At 38.7% G+C, this 14489-nt stretch overlaps 1 protein-coding gene across 7 annotated transcripts in view; it reads left to right on the top strand.

Annotated features, from left to right (window-relative positions):
• Positions 1-14242, top strand: part of LOC139467997 (delphilin-like) — a 64564-nt gene extending 50322 nt beyond the window's left edge. For all 7 annotated transcript variants that reach the window (XM_071249630.1, XM_071249634.1, XM_071249635.1 and 4 more), the window contains 9 exons: positions 52-120; positions 663-749; positions 1255-1323; positions 1764-1850; positions 3153-3282; positions 4060-4112; positions 5464-5544; positions 6691-6855; positions 10194-14242. In XM_071249630.1, coding sequence (XP_071105731.1) covers positions 52-120; positions 663-749; positions 1255-1323; positions 1764-1850; positions 3153-3282; positions 4060-4112; positions 5464-5544; positions 6691-6855; positions 10194-10226 — 774 coding nt within the window. In that variant the 3' untranslated portion in view covers positions 10227-14242. The remainder of the gene's footprint in view (positions 1-51; positions 121-662; positions 750-1254; positions 1324-1763; positions 1851-3152; positions 3283-4059; positions 4113-5463; positions 5545-6690; positions 6856-10193) is intronic.
• The last annotated feature ends 247 nt before the right edge of the window (positions 14243-14489 follow it).

Raw genomic sequence — 14489 nt, forward strand, 5'->3', positions numbered from 1 at the left:
ATTCAAATGGATTATTCATATAATTATATTATTTTACCCCACTTTTGTCAGATGGCCAGCTATGGTGATTTCAAGGGAGACATTGAAGATCTTAGCAAACCTGACCAGTTCACATATGAGGTAACTCCCCCATGCTTGCCCACACACGCTTGATATGGCCTGACAAGATATACGAAGCACCAATAAAATCTGTCAGTCACAGCATGCAGAATGGGTACACAAGTGTTCCCATGTTTCTCACAAAAGACACTTTATTTGGGGACTAATTAGTCACAGCATATGTTGGGTATTGAGAACTTGATATTGGTGACAAGCTGAAGGACCAACTCCTTGCTGTGACTTGGCCATTTTAATGTGTCACTGTACCAGAGTACATTGTCAGCAATAAGCTTGTGGGTTTCATTAATGTCATGTCATGATGATAACTGAAACATTGTAGCAAGTAATTGTTAACCCAACTCACTCACTCACTCCAGTGGAGTAACCGATGCTCATGCTATCAACCACTGCTGCCACTTCCTGAGTGAAACACACTTTGCAGGGTTATTCTGTAGCTGTTATGCTGACACATCATTTAACTTGCATCCTGAGAATACAGAGACCGTTATTTCTTGTATTATGTCATTTGAGTTTGTGATGACCTTTCATGTTTTTTCTTCTAGATGAGCCGTATTCCAGGCTACGATCAACGACTCCAGGCCATGCTGTTCAAGACAAACTTTGAGGAGAAAATTACCGAAATGAAGGAGGTACAAAGCTATCTCCCTTTGATACTTCCCTGGTTGATCAATTATTGGGTTACATTCACAACAACAAAGGACTGTTGAATTGACATTCATTTAAAAACATCTTTCCTATATGACATCTTGTGCAATTGGAATTAAGTGATCCACAAATAAAACAGATAAACAAATATACATAATCACTACCTTATTCAGACACAACTAAAATACAAGAAGATTATTTTTAGCTATCTGTCAATAGCGGTCTTGTAAAAACTTCACTAGCTATTGTAATGTTTAGTATATTAGCCAGTTACATCAAAACAATGCCAGCAAGAGTCCTAAATGTGAAATCAATATGTTGCTGTTCCAGCTGATTAGAGACAATATTTATATCACCTTGTACACAAACTAACTGGACACATCCAACCTGGGATTCTAGTTTCTCAGTTTTGTTATCATAAAGTTGAGAACAGATGTATGCCTGTGGACATTCTCATGTTTTGAACTATTCATGTGAATATGTTTTCAGAATCTGCATTACATCAAGACGGCATCATTAGAAATGAAAGAAAGCAAGAAGTTGGCGAAGATTTTGGAGGTGAGAACATGATACCGGTACCTGTAGAATAACAAAATTATATGTAAATAAATTTTTCGGTTATTTTTGTTTAAGAAAATAATTAATGGCTCTAAACATTATCTGGAAATCTGAATTCCAATCTCATTAAAATCGGATCTTAGATCTCACTACCGCTAAACAAAGATCTGAGGACATCCAATGACAGGTCACATCAGAACGACCTTTCATGAACTTTGACCAACCAATGAAATGACTAACAAGAAGTTGATATTAGCCAATCAGAAAGCAGCCTTCTCAACCACACGGTATGTTGTTGACATCAGCGATGACCACATGGTATGTTGTTGACATCAGTGAGTGATGACCACATGGTATGTTGTTGACATCAGTGAGTGATGACCACATGGTATGTTGTTGACAACAGTGAGTGATGACCTCATGGTATGTTTTTATTTCAGCTGATCCTGGCGATGGGGAACTACATGAACAAGGGCAACCAGAGGGTTGGAGAGGCTGCGGGCTTCCGAGTCACCTTCCTCACACAGGTAGTACAACACACATCCCTGTCAATGTGTGCACCTTGGGGCATCAGTGGGCCAGATGTATAACATGCGACATTTAGTCAGTGGAGTTAGAGTCCCTGATTCACCCTGATTATGATGCTCGTATTATCAGCATCATGTGCATGCTAGTGGGCTTTACCAAACTGGTACCGTACATCACTGTTTATAAGGCGAGGTTTACGTACCTAGAATTAGGGGTCTTTCAAGGGTGTCGTCTTACACACAGGGTTGAAGCGTTTTCAGGTTTTTTTTACCCCAACACACTCCCGAAGCAGATATTACCATAGTTAGAAAGAAAACACACAAAAGACAGCATTGATAGTTTTATCATTACTTGTAGAATTTAGCTATCTGATTGGCCGGCAAACCTCTATGGATCTAAAAATGTTTGATGTGATGTCACTTGTACACCATATCACTGCTGTGTCTGTTGCACTGTGAGTACTCCGTGTCATACTTAGTATGGGCAGGCTCAAGGTGGATCTAAATATTTCACTTGATTTTTATCTGTGCTCCCTGGGGAGTATGCAACCAAAGCTGCCTGTCTTTGCAATTTGTGAACTGATAAGGCTAAATGAATTACATACAAGCATGTCAGGAGTCAGGTGTGCAGGGTGTATACAAGCAGAAATTCTTGTACTAGACTTTCAGCTCATGAATCCTGTCATCCTCTCATAGACTCAGGTAACTCACTGACACAGGTAACTCACTGACACAGGTAACTCACTGACACAGGTAACTCACTGACTCAGGTAACTCACTGACTCAGGTAACTCACTGACACAGGTAACTCACTGACACAGGTAACTCACTGACACAGGTAACTCACTGACACAGGTAACTCACTGACACAGGTAACTCATCATGTTGGTGCTCAAGTATAGGCTCACAATAACAAGTGGCATTTAATATACTGCACAGTTATCTGAATGAATCAGTTGATAAAGAAGAGTACTGCTATGGAACAACAATAGAAACATAACAGTAGATCAGGACATATTGAAGATGTGTTTTTTTTGTAGACAGCAGTCAAAACTAAACAGTGAAGATGCAAGTATGAAAATGAAATTTGTAGATATCTAAAAGACATGTTCGGCTATGGAACCAGCTTCAGTTTCTAATCGTGTTTAAGTTATCGGTATCATCACCATCATGGATACGATCAATATGTTTCAATATTAAACCAAGTGTTCATGTGATCAGATCAACCGATGAGTGAAGCATAGTTGGTTTTGTATGCTGACATGGACACAGTTGTATATGGTGGTTGTGTTTACCTCCCAGCTTGACGTTACGAAGACCAGCGACAACAAGTTGACCTTCCTCCATGTCCTGGTGGACACCATCAAGACCAAGTTCCCCGAGCTCATCACTCTCAGCGAGGAAATAAAGGCAGTTTCTAAAGCTAGTAAAGGTAGTGCTCCTTGTCATCTTTTCTTTCAGCTCTCACTCTCACGCAATGCAGAGACCCGTGGAGATCTGGGGTAGAAAAGGTCTTCAGCAACCCATGCTTGCCGTAAAGGGCGACTATGCTTGTTGCAAGAGGCGACTAACGGGATCGGGTGGTCATGCTCGCTGACTTGGTTGGTGCATGTCATCATATCCCAATTGCGTGAATCGATGCTCGTGATGTCAATCACTGGATTGTCTGGTCCAGACTCTATTATTTATAGACAGATTTATTTTATATTCAAGATGGATTAAAAGAGACTTGGCTTGTGTGTGTTTAAGGACTAGTCACTTGGTTTGATAATCTGTTCTTGAAAGTGCTGGAAACAAAGGATTTGTTCATGATGAAATAAAGTTTTAATTTACTGAAGCAGATTTGTTATTGTCAATAATGTCAATTGCCGAAGTTGGAAATTAACAGTTTTTGTTATATCTTAAATGTCCACAGTGTAATCTCTGTATAAATTCCCACCACTCACCTGAGTGAAGTGAAATATCTTGATTTCTTTCAGACCTTTTTGGCATGTTTGCTCGGAGTCAGTACTATATCTGAGTGGGGTATTCATGTTAACTGTGGCATGGAATCTCAACGGCTAGCATTATAAAACTGGCATAAGTCCAGATTAGTACAAGCAGCCACTCACACACTTATTCATAGATAATTTCAAACTGTGATTCAACAATTCCATTGTACTGTGCAAGACAATGAGTATGCTATATGTGTGATATATCCCTGTTGCAGTGTCCAACATTCTGCTTCACCAGGAGTTACAGGATCTCAGGAAGGCAGTACAGGTACAGCACTGTTCTCTCTCTCTGTAGGGGCGGTCGGGTAGCCAAGTGGTTAAAGCATTTACTCGTCATGCCGAAGACCCGGGTCGATTCCCTACATGGGTACTATGTGTGAAGCCCATTTCTGGTGTCCCCCGCCATGATATTGCTAAAAGCGGCATAAAACCATACTCTCTCTCTCTCTCTCTCTCTCTCTCTCTCTCTCTCTCTCTCTCTCTCTCTCTCTCTCTCTCTCTCTCTCTCTCTCTCTCTCTCTCTCTCTCTCTATAACCACACATTCTGACAGGATGCTCTACAAATATAGTTTAGCTGAATATCACAACATGAAATAATACAGTGTCACTGCTCAAGGAAACAAATGCGTTCATAATGACAAATATATCTGTGATGTATATTCTTAATGGGTTTTTTGTGAGGGAATGTCTTAAGGCCAGACTTTTTTTAAGCTTCATTTACAAATCCGTTGACTCCCCAAAAATGGAATGTGGGGAAAAAAAGAGAGAAAATCAATTGTTTTATTCCGTTGACCAGAAATAAGTAAAATGTTTATAAAAACTTCATTTACTATCACTGTTAAATATAGATGAATTATTTAAAATACTATAATCAAAACTTGTCTCCAGTTATTTTCAAAAAAAAAGAATATTTCACTACCTACTGATTATACATTTTAAGGAAATGGAAAAATATATTTGAAATTGGAATATACATTTTTGCTTAAATCCTGAACTACTGTGCTATTTGCCAAAAATCCATGAAAGTAAGAAGAAAAAGTCTGGCCAAAATACATGCATCAATTTTCCTCGATACAACACCTTAAAAGACTACCAGTACACACATGCATGCATGGATCAGTGTCTGTCAATACATCAATCCAGCAGTGAATGAGTTTCAGCAGATGTATGTCATCATGTTCCCCCTTCTACAGACATAGTGATGGATACTGTATTTGACATAATAAGCGCCCCGCTCTAATAAGCGCCCACGGCAACATTTGCTAATATCTTGGCTAGTGAACAATCCCAATTAGCACCCCTTCCGATTGATCAATGTTCACAAGACTTATTTATTCGCGTACAATACGCACTCGTGTGTCATATGCACCCTTAATTATGGGCAATTAAATTCTAGAAAAAAATATATTTGACATACATAAACATATCAGGCTGTCAGCATAAACCACGAAATTTATCTTTCAACTCTGTTTTTTTCACCAAAATAGTATTCTAATAAGAGCCCCCTATGTCTAATTTTGAGAGCGCCCTAGGCGCTTGTTACATCGAATACGGTAACACATGGGTATGTATAAGTGCATGATGTTTGACTGATGTATCCTTGGCACCAACTGTTACAGGAAATCTCCGGCACCCTGGAGAAGATGAAAGGCCACTCAGCACCGGCCGGATTCACGGACAGATTCAACGAAGTCATTGGTGTATCCTTCACTGTTGATATCATGCTCGGCATTGTCCTTCAATCACACCAACAATAAACAGATAATTTGCATCAACCTGAAAATTGGTCCAAATACATATATTTTGGAACATATGATGTCAGCTTCTTTTTCTTTCAATGTGAATAATTGTACTGCCCTGTCGGTAAGAATTATCCGGGGTTTTACCTTGACCTACAAAACTAGGGTTCCAGAGGACCCCAAATTACAAATTTCAAGGGTCCTCACAGGAAAAATAAGGGTTCTGTAAAGTAATGAAATGGTCTAGTGTACCAAACTGTAAGATTTAATAATTACTTTAATTACAGAAACTTTATATTTTGTGTCAAGAATTTAGTACAGTGAATATTAATGTGTGTCACTCGGGACACTATATATATATTTTTCTGTGTCCATTCTACACATTCGTGTGTACTGGAAGCACATTTCTGCATCGCAGAAAACCCTAAATAATCCATTATATTTAGCATATCTGAAAGGCAACTATAAACTGACGTTCCATTATTTATTTAAATATATTTATTTATAATTATTCCATTACATATAAAAATATGATTTGAATGACTAAGATGGATAAACTCAATCATTGTGCCCATTGTGAAACTAGAAGTTGACAAAAGAGTCAAACAATTGAAGTCAGCGTCTCCCTTGTTCATTTGGACAGTTATGTCTGATCAGCTATATTTTTAAAATGAGAATATGTACAAGAGCTCGTTTAAAACCTAATTATAATTTAGATGGATTTTCTACTTCAAACTTAGGAATAGATAGCATCATTTGTTTGTACACTTAATGAAGACTTCTGATGGGGATAACATGTGTTGCTAAAGATTATGTAGGCTGCTTCTAACAAACATAGAGCAATGATGCATAGCGCTCATACAGATGTCACCGATGATGTCATAGCAAAGGGAGATAATTAAGTCAAATTTTGGTAATATTTATATGACGCTACAAAATCAATTAGTCTATTCATGTTTTAGTTTACGTTTGGTTTAAATAGTCTGTTTTATTGTAATAACAGCCTTTTTGGTAAAGTTTTGTCATGTAGGAATATTTGTTTCTGCCACAGGACTAAAGCACTTTTAAAGAATCATTTTATCACTATCTTTCCTGAGTTTCCCACAGAAATTCATCGGACGTGCCACCAGTGAGGTGCAGTCCATGTCCCGCCTTCAGACAACTGCCATGGAGGCGTTCCACGAGATGGTGCAGTACTTCGGGGAGGACCCCAACAAGATGGACACAAGCGACATGTTCGGAATCTTCAACCAGTTCGTTGTTAAGTTTGAGGTGTGTTGTGGGAATTATGTTCCTCTGCATACTGACAGTCCTCGTGTTAATTTCAGCATAGATTAGGTTGTCATGTAATGGAGGGTGATGTATTTTGTGTAGGAAGTGTAGGTCGGTCGCCAGGAAATTACGTTTGATACTCCTTTTTACCATTTGATTTTCTCGGGGGTTGGGGTGGATTTGTTTACCAAAAAAATAATCTGTCCTCCAAATTGCCTGAAATAAATTGGCCTCAGGTTTTACAGGAAAAAAACTGTTCAGGGAACATGCTTGTGTTCAGAAATATAGTGTGTTGTTGGTTGGAACAAGGGCTCATTGAATCAATCGCTCATCTTACTCATACATCAGCTTGTGTGGGTAAACCAATGGTCAGGGGGTTGGGATCAATTCATGTCGTCAGGGTATGATCACACACTAAACCAGCCAGGTAACAGCTGAGAACTGGACTTTCAAAGTGGCTACTGTCCTCCCTCAGTATCCATTGTGTCCACCCACTATCCATTTATTCCATCTAACAAACATGGCATAATGAGGATCTCTCTACCAGAAACCCATCAAAGGGTTGTTAATGCCACTAAAGAGTCATTAGAGAGTAGTTCATGCAACACCAGTTGTCAGTTTTCTCCCAAGGATGAAGCCACCCAATGCTACTTTACACTCCTTTGGGATGACGGAATATTTTCACTATGTCAGACATAACTACATGCTATAAGCTTTATAGCCCATCAGTAGAGTGAGTGAGTGAGTTGGGTTTAACGCCACTTTTAACATTATTCCAGTTATATCACAGCGTGTCAGCTTAATGTGGGAGGAAAGCCCGAAGTGATGTAGGTCTCAGATGTTTACCACTTCAGTGAAACCCACGAGCATGGGTATGGTGCTGACAAACCTAGAAACATAATTGGGCAAACCGGGATTCAAACCCACAATCATAGGTTTCTGGCATGCCCATGGGACCCAACTCTGCACAGCAAATCGCGGCACCTTAGACGACTGGGCCACCCGTGCCCCCTATAATCAGTAGAACAGTGTTTAAATAGTGTTTATATTGTCAATATTTTTAGGTTGTGAATTATGCCTGAGATGGTCACTATGGTCACTATGGTCCATTACATGACTTAAAAGTTTGTTATTTAAAAAATACCCAAATTCGGGGTAGATTAGTTGACCATTAGGCACTGTCTCCGTCATTTATTTGGTGTAAAATACGTCCGCATTAACAGCATCTGGCAGGATGCAACAAGAATTTTCTAACACCATAGTTGACTTATTTTGATGATCTCATTTATTCAAGGTATTAACTTTGCAAGGCAAGAAAGTGGTCAAAGTCCTTATATTGTTTTTAGATAATATGTGCATTTCTCAAGCGAGAAGCATTCTTTGTTTCAAGAGTAGTTCATGACTACAATGTATCATTCCTTATCAGTGTGAATATGACTATAGTCACATCTGCTGATAGATCAATCTAGGGCTATCCTACTCCAGGTATATGTATGATTTAGAGACGTATTCACCATGACTCATGTTCACATATACAAGCCATTACTGAATCCTGCAGTCTTATTAATTCCATGTCATGCTGCTTATATTGATTTGTACATATACTACTCAAAAGAAGAAAAGGGTATTCTATTCTTTCACACAACTGTAGGAAGGGATTTATTAGATTTGGGGGGGCATAAAAAAATAACACCGCTAAAGAGGGCTGATGCCAAAATTTATCACAACTGGATGGAGCGGGGTCATGGAAAAAGGACAGTGACAGAAGGGTATGTCAAAATGTATGACAACAAACAGAGGCAGGCCAAAATGACACTGTTCTTTTAAAAATTGTCACATGTATTGGGCTGGGCTAAATATGATAGTCCAAAGACCAATCCAACGCCGTGCCCCAATGATGAATTACTAGTCTGAAATATGAAAGAATTGGGTGTTTTTAACTATTTTGGTGTTGTGTATACATTACTTATGCAATCCAACTGCACTGGGCTATTCCATCAGAAAGTGTATCCATGCCTGGAATGACATCTCTGTTTTACAAATTGATTTAATCTAGAAGTAGATTATTTTACAGTCAAGTGTACATCTGTTGCAGCATATCATTATTACAGAAGTCAGATATATGGGTACAACAGGTAACTCGATGCCAACTGCAATTACAGTGTAATTAACTGAGCCATATACCTGGACTCAGACTTGATTAGATATAGATGTACTTTACAAACTGGTTATATATTCATTGGATGTTCTTGTTATGTGTATGGAGATTGCTCTTTAATTGTTTTTGTTTTTTAATATATTTTTATACACTGTCACAGAATTAAAGTTTATTTGAATTTTCAATTATTGTCTACATCACTGGTTGATTTTACCATTTATATTTTCATTTTTGTCGCCAATGCAGTTGTATACAGGGAACTTCATACATCCCAGTTAAACCAAATATAGAGTAGTAATGAACATTTTCTCCCATCTCTATTTTCAACAAAATATTACCAAGTATCTTTAGCCAAAGAGATCCATATAAAGAAGACCCTCAGGTCTTCACTTGCCAAAATCCACAGAGATCCCCCAAAACCAAGATCTACTAATCAGGTCTCCTCTAGCCAAAATCCACAGAGGTCCCCAAAAACCAAGCTCGACTAATCAGGTCTCCTCTAGCCAAAATCCACAGAGGTCCCCCAAAACCAAGATCTACTAATCAGGTCTCCTCTAGCCAAAATCCACAGAGGTCCCCTAAAACCATATCTACTAATCAGGTCTCCACTAGCCAAAATCCACAGAGGTCCCCTAAAACCATATCTACTAATCAGGTCTCCTCTAGCCAAAATCCACAGAGGTCTCCAAAAACCAAGCTCTACTTATCAGGTCTTCACTTGCCAAAATCCACAGAGGTTCCCTAAAACCATATCTACTAATCAGGTCTCCTCTAGCCAAAATCCACATAGGTCCCCAAAAACCAAGTTCTACTAATCAGGTCTTCACTTGCCAAAATCCACATAGGTCCCCAAAAACCAAGATCTACTTATCAGGTCTCCACTAGCAAAATCCACAGAGGTCCACAAAACCAAGATCTACTAATCAGGTCTCCACTAGGCAAAATCCACTAATTAGGTCATCAAAAGCAAGATCTACTGTGGAGACCCCTACTAGCCAAGCTCTACAAACGAGACCCTCACTAGTCAATATCTACCAATCAGACCCTTACTATAGAGTTCCCTCTGTACCACTCTCTGCTCGCATGTTTACCCATTGAAATCGAGTTTATTTGCACTTGTTCACCTGTCAAAAATATGAATGCTTCACTTGCTATAATTTGTTTGTTTTGATTTTTTCAGAAAGCACATCGAGAAAATTTGAATCGTCACTGACACTTGCAGCCCCTCACTAATGCCACAACCCTGCACGTTTGATATGGCCTCACATTTGAGTTGATCTGTTGAGTTCAGGCAGCATAGGAACTGTACTAAGTGTACAGGAGTACGCTGGCACTACGTCCACAGCACAGGAACGATGACACCATTGGTCATATCCAACTGGTCCACAGCTAATTTCAGACTAGCGGCTATGTTAAATAACTGGATTTTGGGAGTAAACAAACTGGTCCTGGATTTTCACTTGTGTCAAACAAACAGACCAGTGGGCGTGTCTATCCTTGGAACTCTGTACTCAGTGACGAGTGTGCTGGCACTTCACTTCCACCAACAGAGGAACTCAGTAGTCTGTGTAGCATTATCAGACGGAGCTCCTCTGTACTCCATTTGCTGAGGTGCTCTGGCACCACTCTTGCAGCATTGTCAGCCTTGCCACGTGCTCTACTTATGATTACCACACGATGCAGGCACTTGTTACTTCATATGACACAGTTACTGTGTTTATACATTTCATTTACTGATTCATGTACAAACACGTGCTTGAGTATATGCTGTTATTGCATGGCATGACATTATACATTGTACAACGTCTTTGAATGTCATTGAGAAGTTGCGACGTACAAGGACAAGTTATATGCATGAACAACTTCTTTATTACAAATGAGCTAAATTTCAGGGTATATTCTATTCAGGGTGATGACTTGCTTGTTAAATGTTTTAGAATCTACTCTGAAAACATCTCCTCAGTTGTAACAAGAATTTGTTTATCCTTCTTTGCCCTTGTCCAACATTTGGTATATATTGAACATGCATAACTGCTTCTAGGAATAGCATACAGTGTTAACATTATTATGGGTCCTGTTTTTTTCAAATTAGGACACCCTAAAACATGTATATTCAACATCAGGGTTACAGACAGAACCCCTTGACATTCATTCTTAGATAATAATCATACTGTGATGTTAGTTATTGAAGTGTACCAACAATAGCTTGTGTCACAATAACTCCATATGTACATACCATGTATCTGAACAGGCTGTAGAGCTGGGTTACTTCCAGTGGATTCCAGTTAGCTTGTAGTAACATCATTGATCACATTCCACATTCAAGCGTTTGATTGCAGACATATTTGAACAAATTTATATTCCATGACACCTTGATGACTGGTGTCTCTTCTAAACAGAATCAGCTGCAATGTCGCCTCCATCCTATGTTAAACGTGCTGCTGATGGTGCTGTACAAGCTCACACACTTATGCACGGCACATTGTCCTCATCAGCAAGTATATTGGTATTGTCACTCCATAGCTAATGCTTGTATTAGCTGTTACATATTCAATGGATGACCAATACCAGACACCAAGACACTGCGCTACCTTGGGAGTCTTAATCTAGCCCATTTACTTAAAATGCAGGAAATCTAGTCAGCTTAGTCATGTAGAGATTTACAGATTTTGTCCTTGCAAAGACATTGTAGTCCTGTAACTGTGCAGCTTGTCCAATAGTACACATGGATGTCCCACATGTAGATATAACCATCTCTATGCGTGTGTATTAGTTTTGTGGAAGTCACAAGATGTAAATGTTGTCGATGGGGAATATCCAGAGACAGGTGGATAATAGGGCTTTAGGAGTTATTATGCTAACTTAATGGATCTGTACTGGTGCCGGGGCGGTCGGGTAGCCTAGTGGTTAAAGCGTTCGCTCATCACGCCGAAAACCCGGGTTCGATTCCCGACATGGGTACAATGTGTGAAGCCCATTTCTGGTGTCCCCCGCCGTGATATTGCTGGAATATTGCTAAAAGCAGCGTAAAACCATACTCACTCACTCACTCACTGTATTGGTGCCATAATCGCAGTATAATTGATTCCTGAAATACTTGCGTGAAACGTGATTCTCTTGTTGACACAAGACTGATCTCACTCAGATCATTCAGCTTGAACTATGGTTATGCGTAGGTGACTATGTTTTTTCATGACTTTAATGAACATGTTTGAACATGGCTTGACAAAATGTCCATACAGGGGTTTGTTACTAGAATAAAAGAATACATGATGTATTTTCCCAAGAAAAATAATTCCAGGTAAATTAAAAGGGGAAGTTATTAGTTACATTGTATTTGAAACTAATATCAACGTTTTCAGGATAGGTGTGCATTAGGGCTGGGATGGGTAACTCGGGTACCCGGGTCGGGTGGGTACGGAGTCTACTGACAAGGACCCGGGTACCCACAGGACTACCCGGACCCGTGGTTAGTCATGTGACATATTGTTTAATGACAAAAATTATCCAGAACTACAAGTCACTAATGTTCGCATTTCTTTCTGACTATGCACCAATTACTTCTGATTTTTCATATGTTTGAATAAAGATATAACATAATTCAACTTCAGTGTTTGAATGACCAGATTGTTTAATACATGCATCTAAATACAGTTTGCCAGGGCTATGCTATGCTGTTCCCAATCGGACATTTTGAGACATCTCCTGAGACCTACAGTGGGTACCCGGGTAGGGTCGGGTATTAGGGGGATGGGTATCCGGGTAGTAAACTCGTCCCAGCCCTAGTGTGCATATATTAACATATGATAATGAGATAATGATGTCTTGCATCACTTCCACACGTGTTATAAGAGTATACAAATTCATTACTATTACTCACTGATACTTGGTGTACATCTTGTACAGATAGATACCAAGGACGGACATAACTAGCAGTGTCGTCGAACAAGAAACAATATAGACACTCGTTAATTCTAGTCACCAAGCAGATAGCTTGGTATTATTTTCTAGCAATGAATATCAGATAAAGCAGCCATGTGGTAGAAAGCTAGAGTGTGGTCCATAATGTTACAGTACCTAAAACACAAGTCGAAAGGGTCGTGAAAAATAATAAACAACTGGTTTTTGATAATAATATTTTTGTGATTTATATGGTAACAATATCACATGCATTCTTGGGAAGGGAGAAAGACGATATAGAAAACAGTTCCAATTATGCTGCTGATTACGACATGGGTGAGAGTTGTGGCACTAACCATGGCCAATGTTTGGAAGGATGTGCTTGGTCACAGAATAGGTTCATGCTTGCCCTTGTAGAGAACTGAACCAGGGTAAACAACTGAACACACTCCCCAGAGGGCCACCTTCAGCCCTAGATCACAAGGACATATCATGTTTCTGCACATTTTAGAGACTTGCAGTCTACATGTCAGGATAATTGCTACAAGTATTGTGTGTTATGTTGTTGTTACTGTTGTTTATTGTTAATTTATTGTTTTTGTTAATAATTTATATTTATAGATTTTCTTTGAAGAACAAAGTTCAAACATTGTATATGAATTGAGATATTATGGGAGCAGAGAAGTTGATGTCCATCCAATTTATTTATTTTTTCTGACAGAATTAGGCAACTTTTTCCCATGACAGTCTACCAAAACTTCAAATCAGCTTGTGATAGCTATTACTTAGTTCAAATTACAACCTGACAGAAATATATCTGGACATGGATTCATGTTTGTGGTTAAGAACATTATTAATCCCCACATTATAATTTTATATGAGTTAGTGAGTTGGGTTTAACGCCACTTTGAACATTATTCCAGTTATATCAAGGCGTTTATATGACATATGATATTTATGATATGGTAATTGTGTATAATATACCAATTTGTATTAAGAAAATTGCAAGTTATTGATTTTATTGTACACAGCTTACATGATGGGAATAATATAACTGGAAAATAAGAGCACTGTAATATTTATAATCTCTTTTAAGTGCTTGAACAGAGTGGATGCCTGAGATATCACTTCATCTTTGAATTATTATCCCTGAAAAGCCTGACACATGAAAAGCCTTTCAATGATGACCCTTCTTTTGTTCTTCTTCACTTTCTCATTCACCTGTATTGAATTGTACAAACTTCTGTAGATTCCAAACATCCAAATCTGACATGGTGGGCGTTTTTCCGGATCCACTTACTGGAGGTTCAGATATAAGATGTTTTGTAATTTGTATATCGATTTGTTATTACAATGTAGTTTTAACTCTTCTTTTTTTCATTATTTATTTACTAGAATCTTTCTCTAGTTGATCAATAAACATATTTGAATTTGAGAAGCCTTCTTGTAATTTGACACTACACAAGTTCTTTTTCCTCAAATGCTTCTGGCGAGTCAGTAAAAGCATTTATCATTATTAGTTTGGTTTTTTTTGCCAGCTAAAAGTAAGCAGTCTTGTAAATAATCAAGCCTGGAC

This window comes from Haliotis cracherodii, unplaced genomic scaffold (genome assembly GCF_022045235.1).
Source record: "Haliotis cracherodii isolate W230 unplaced genomic scaffold, xgHalCrac1.p SCAF_2, whole genome shotgun sequence".
Taxonomy (NCBI): Eukaryota; Metazoa; Mollusca; class Gastropoda; order Lepetellida; family Haliotidae; genus Haliotis; species Haliotis cracherodii.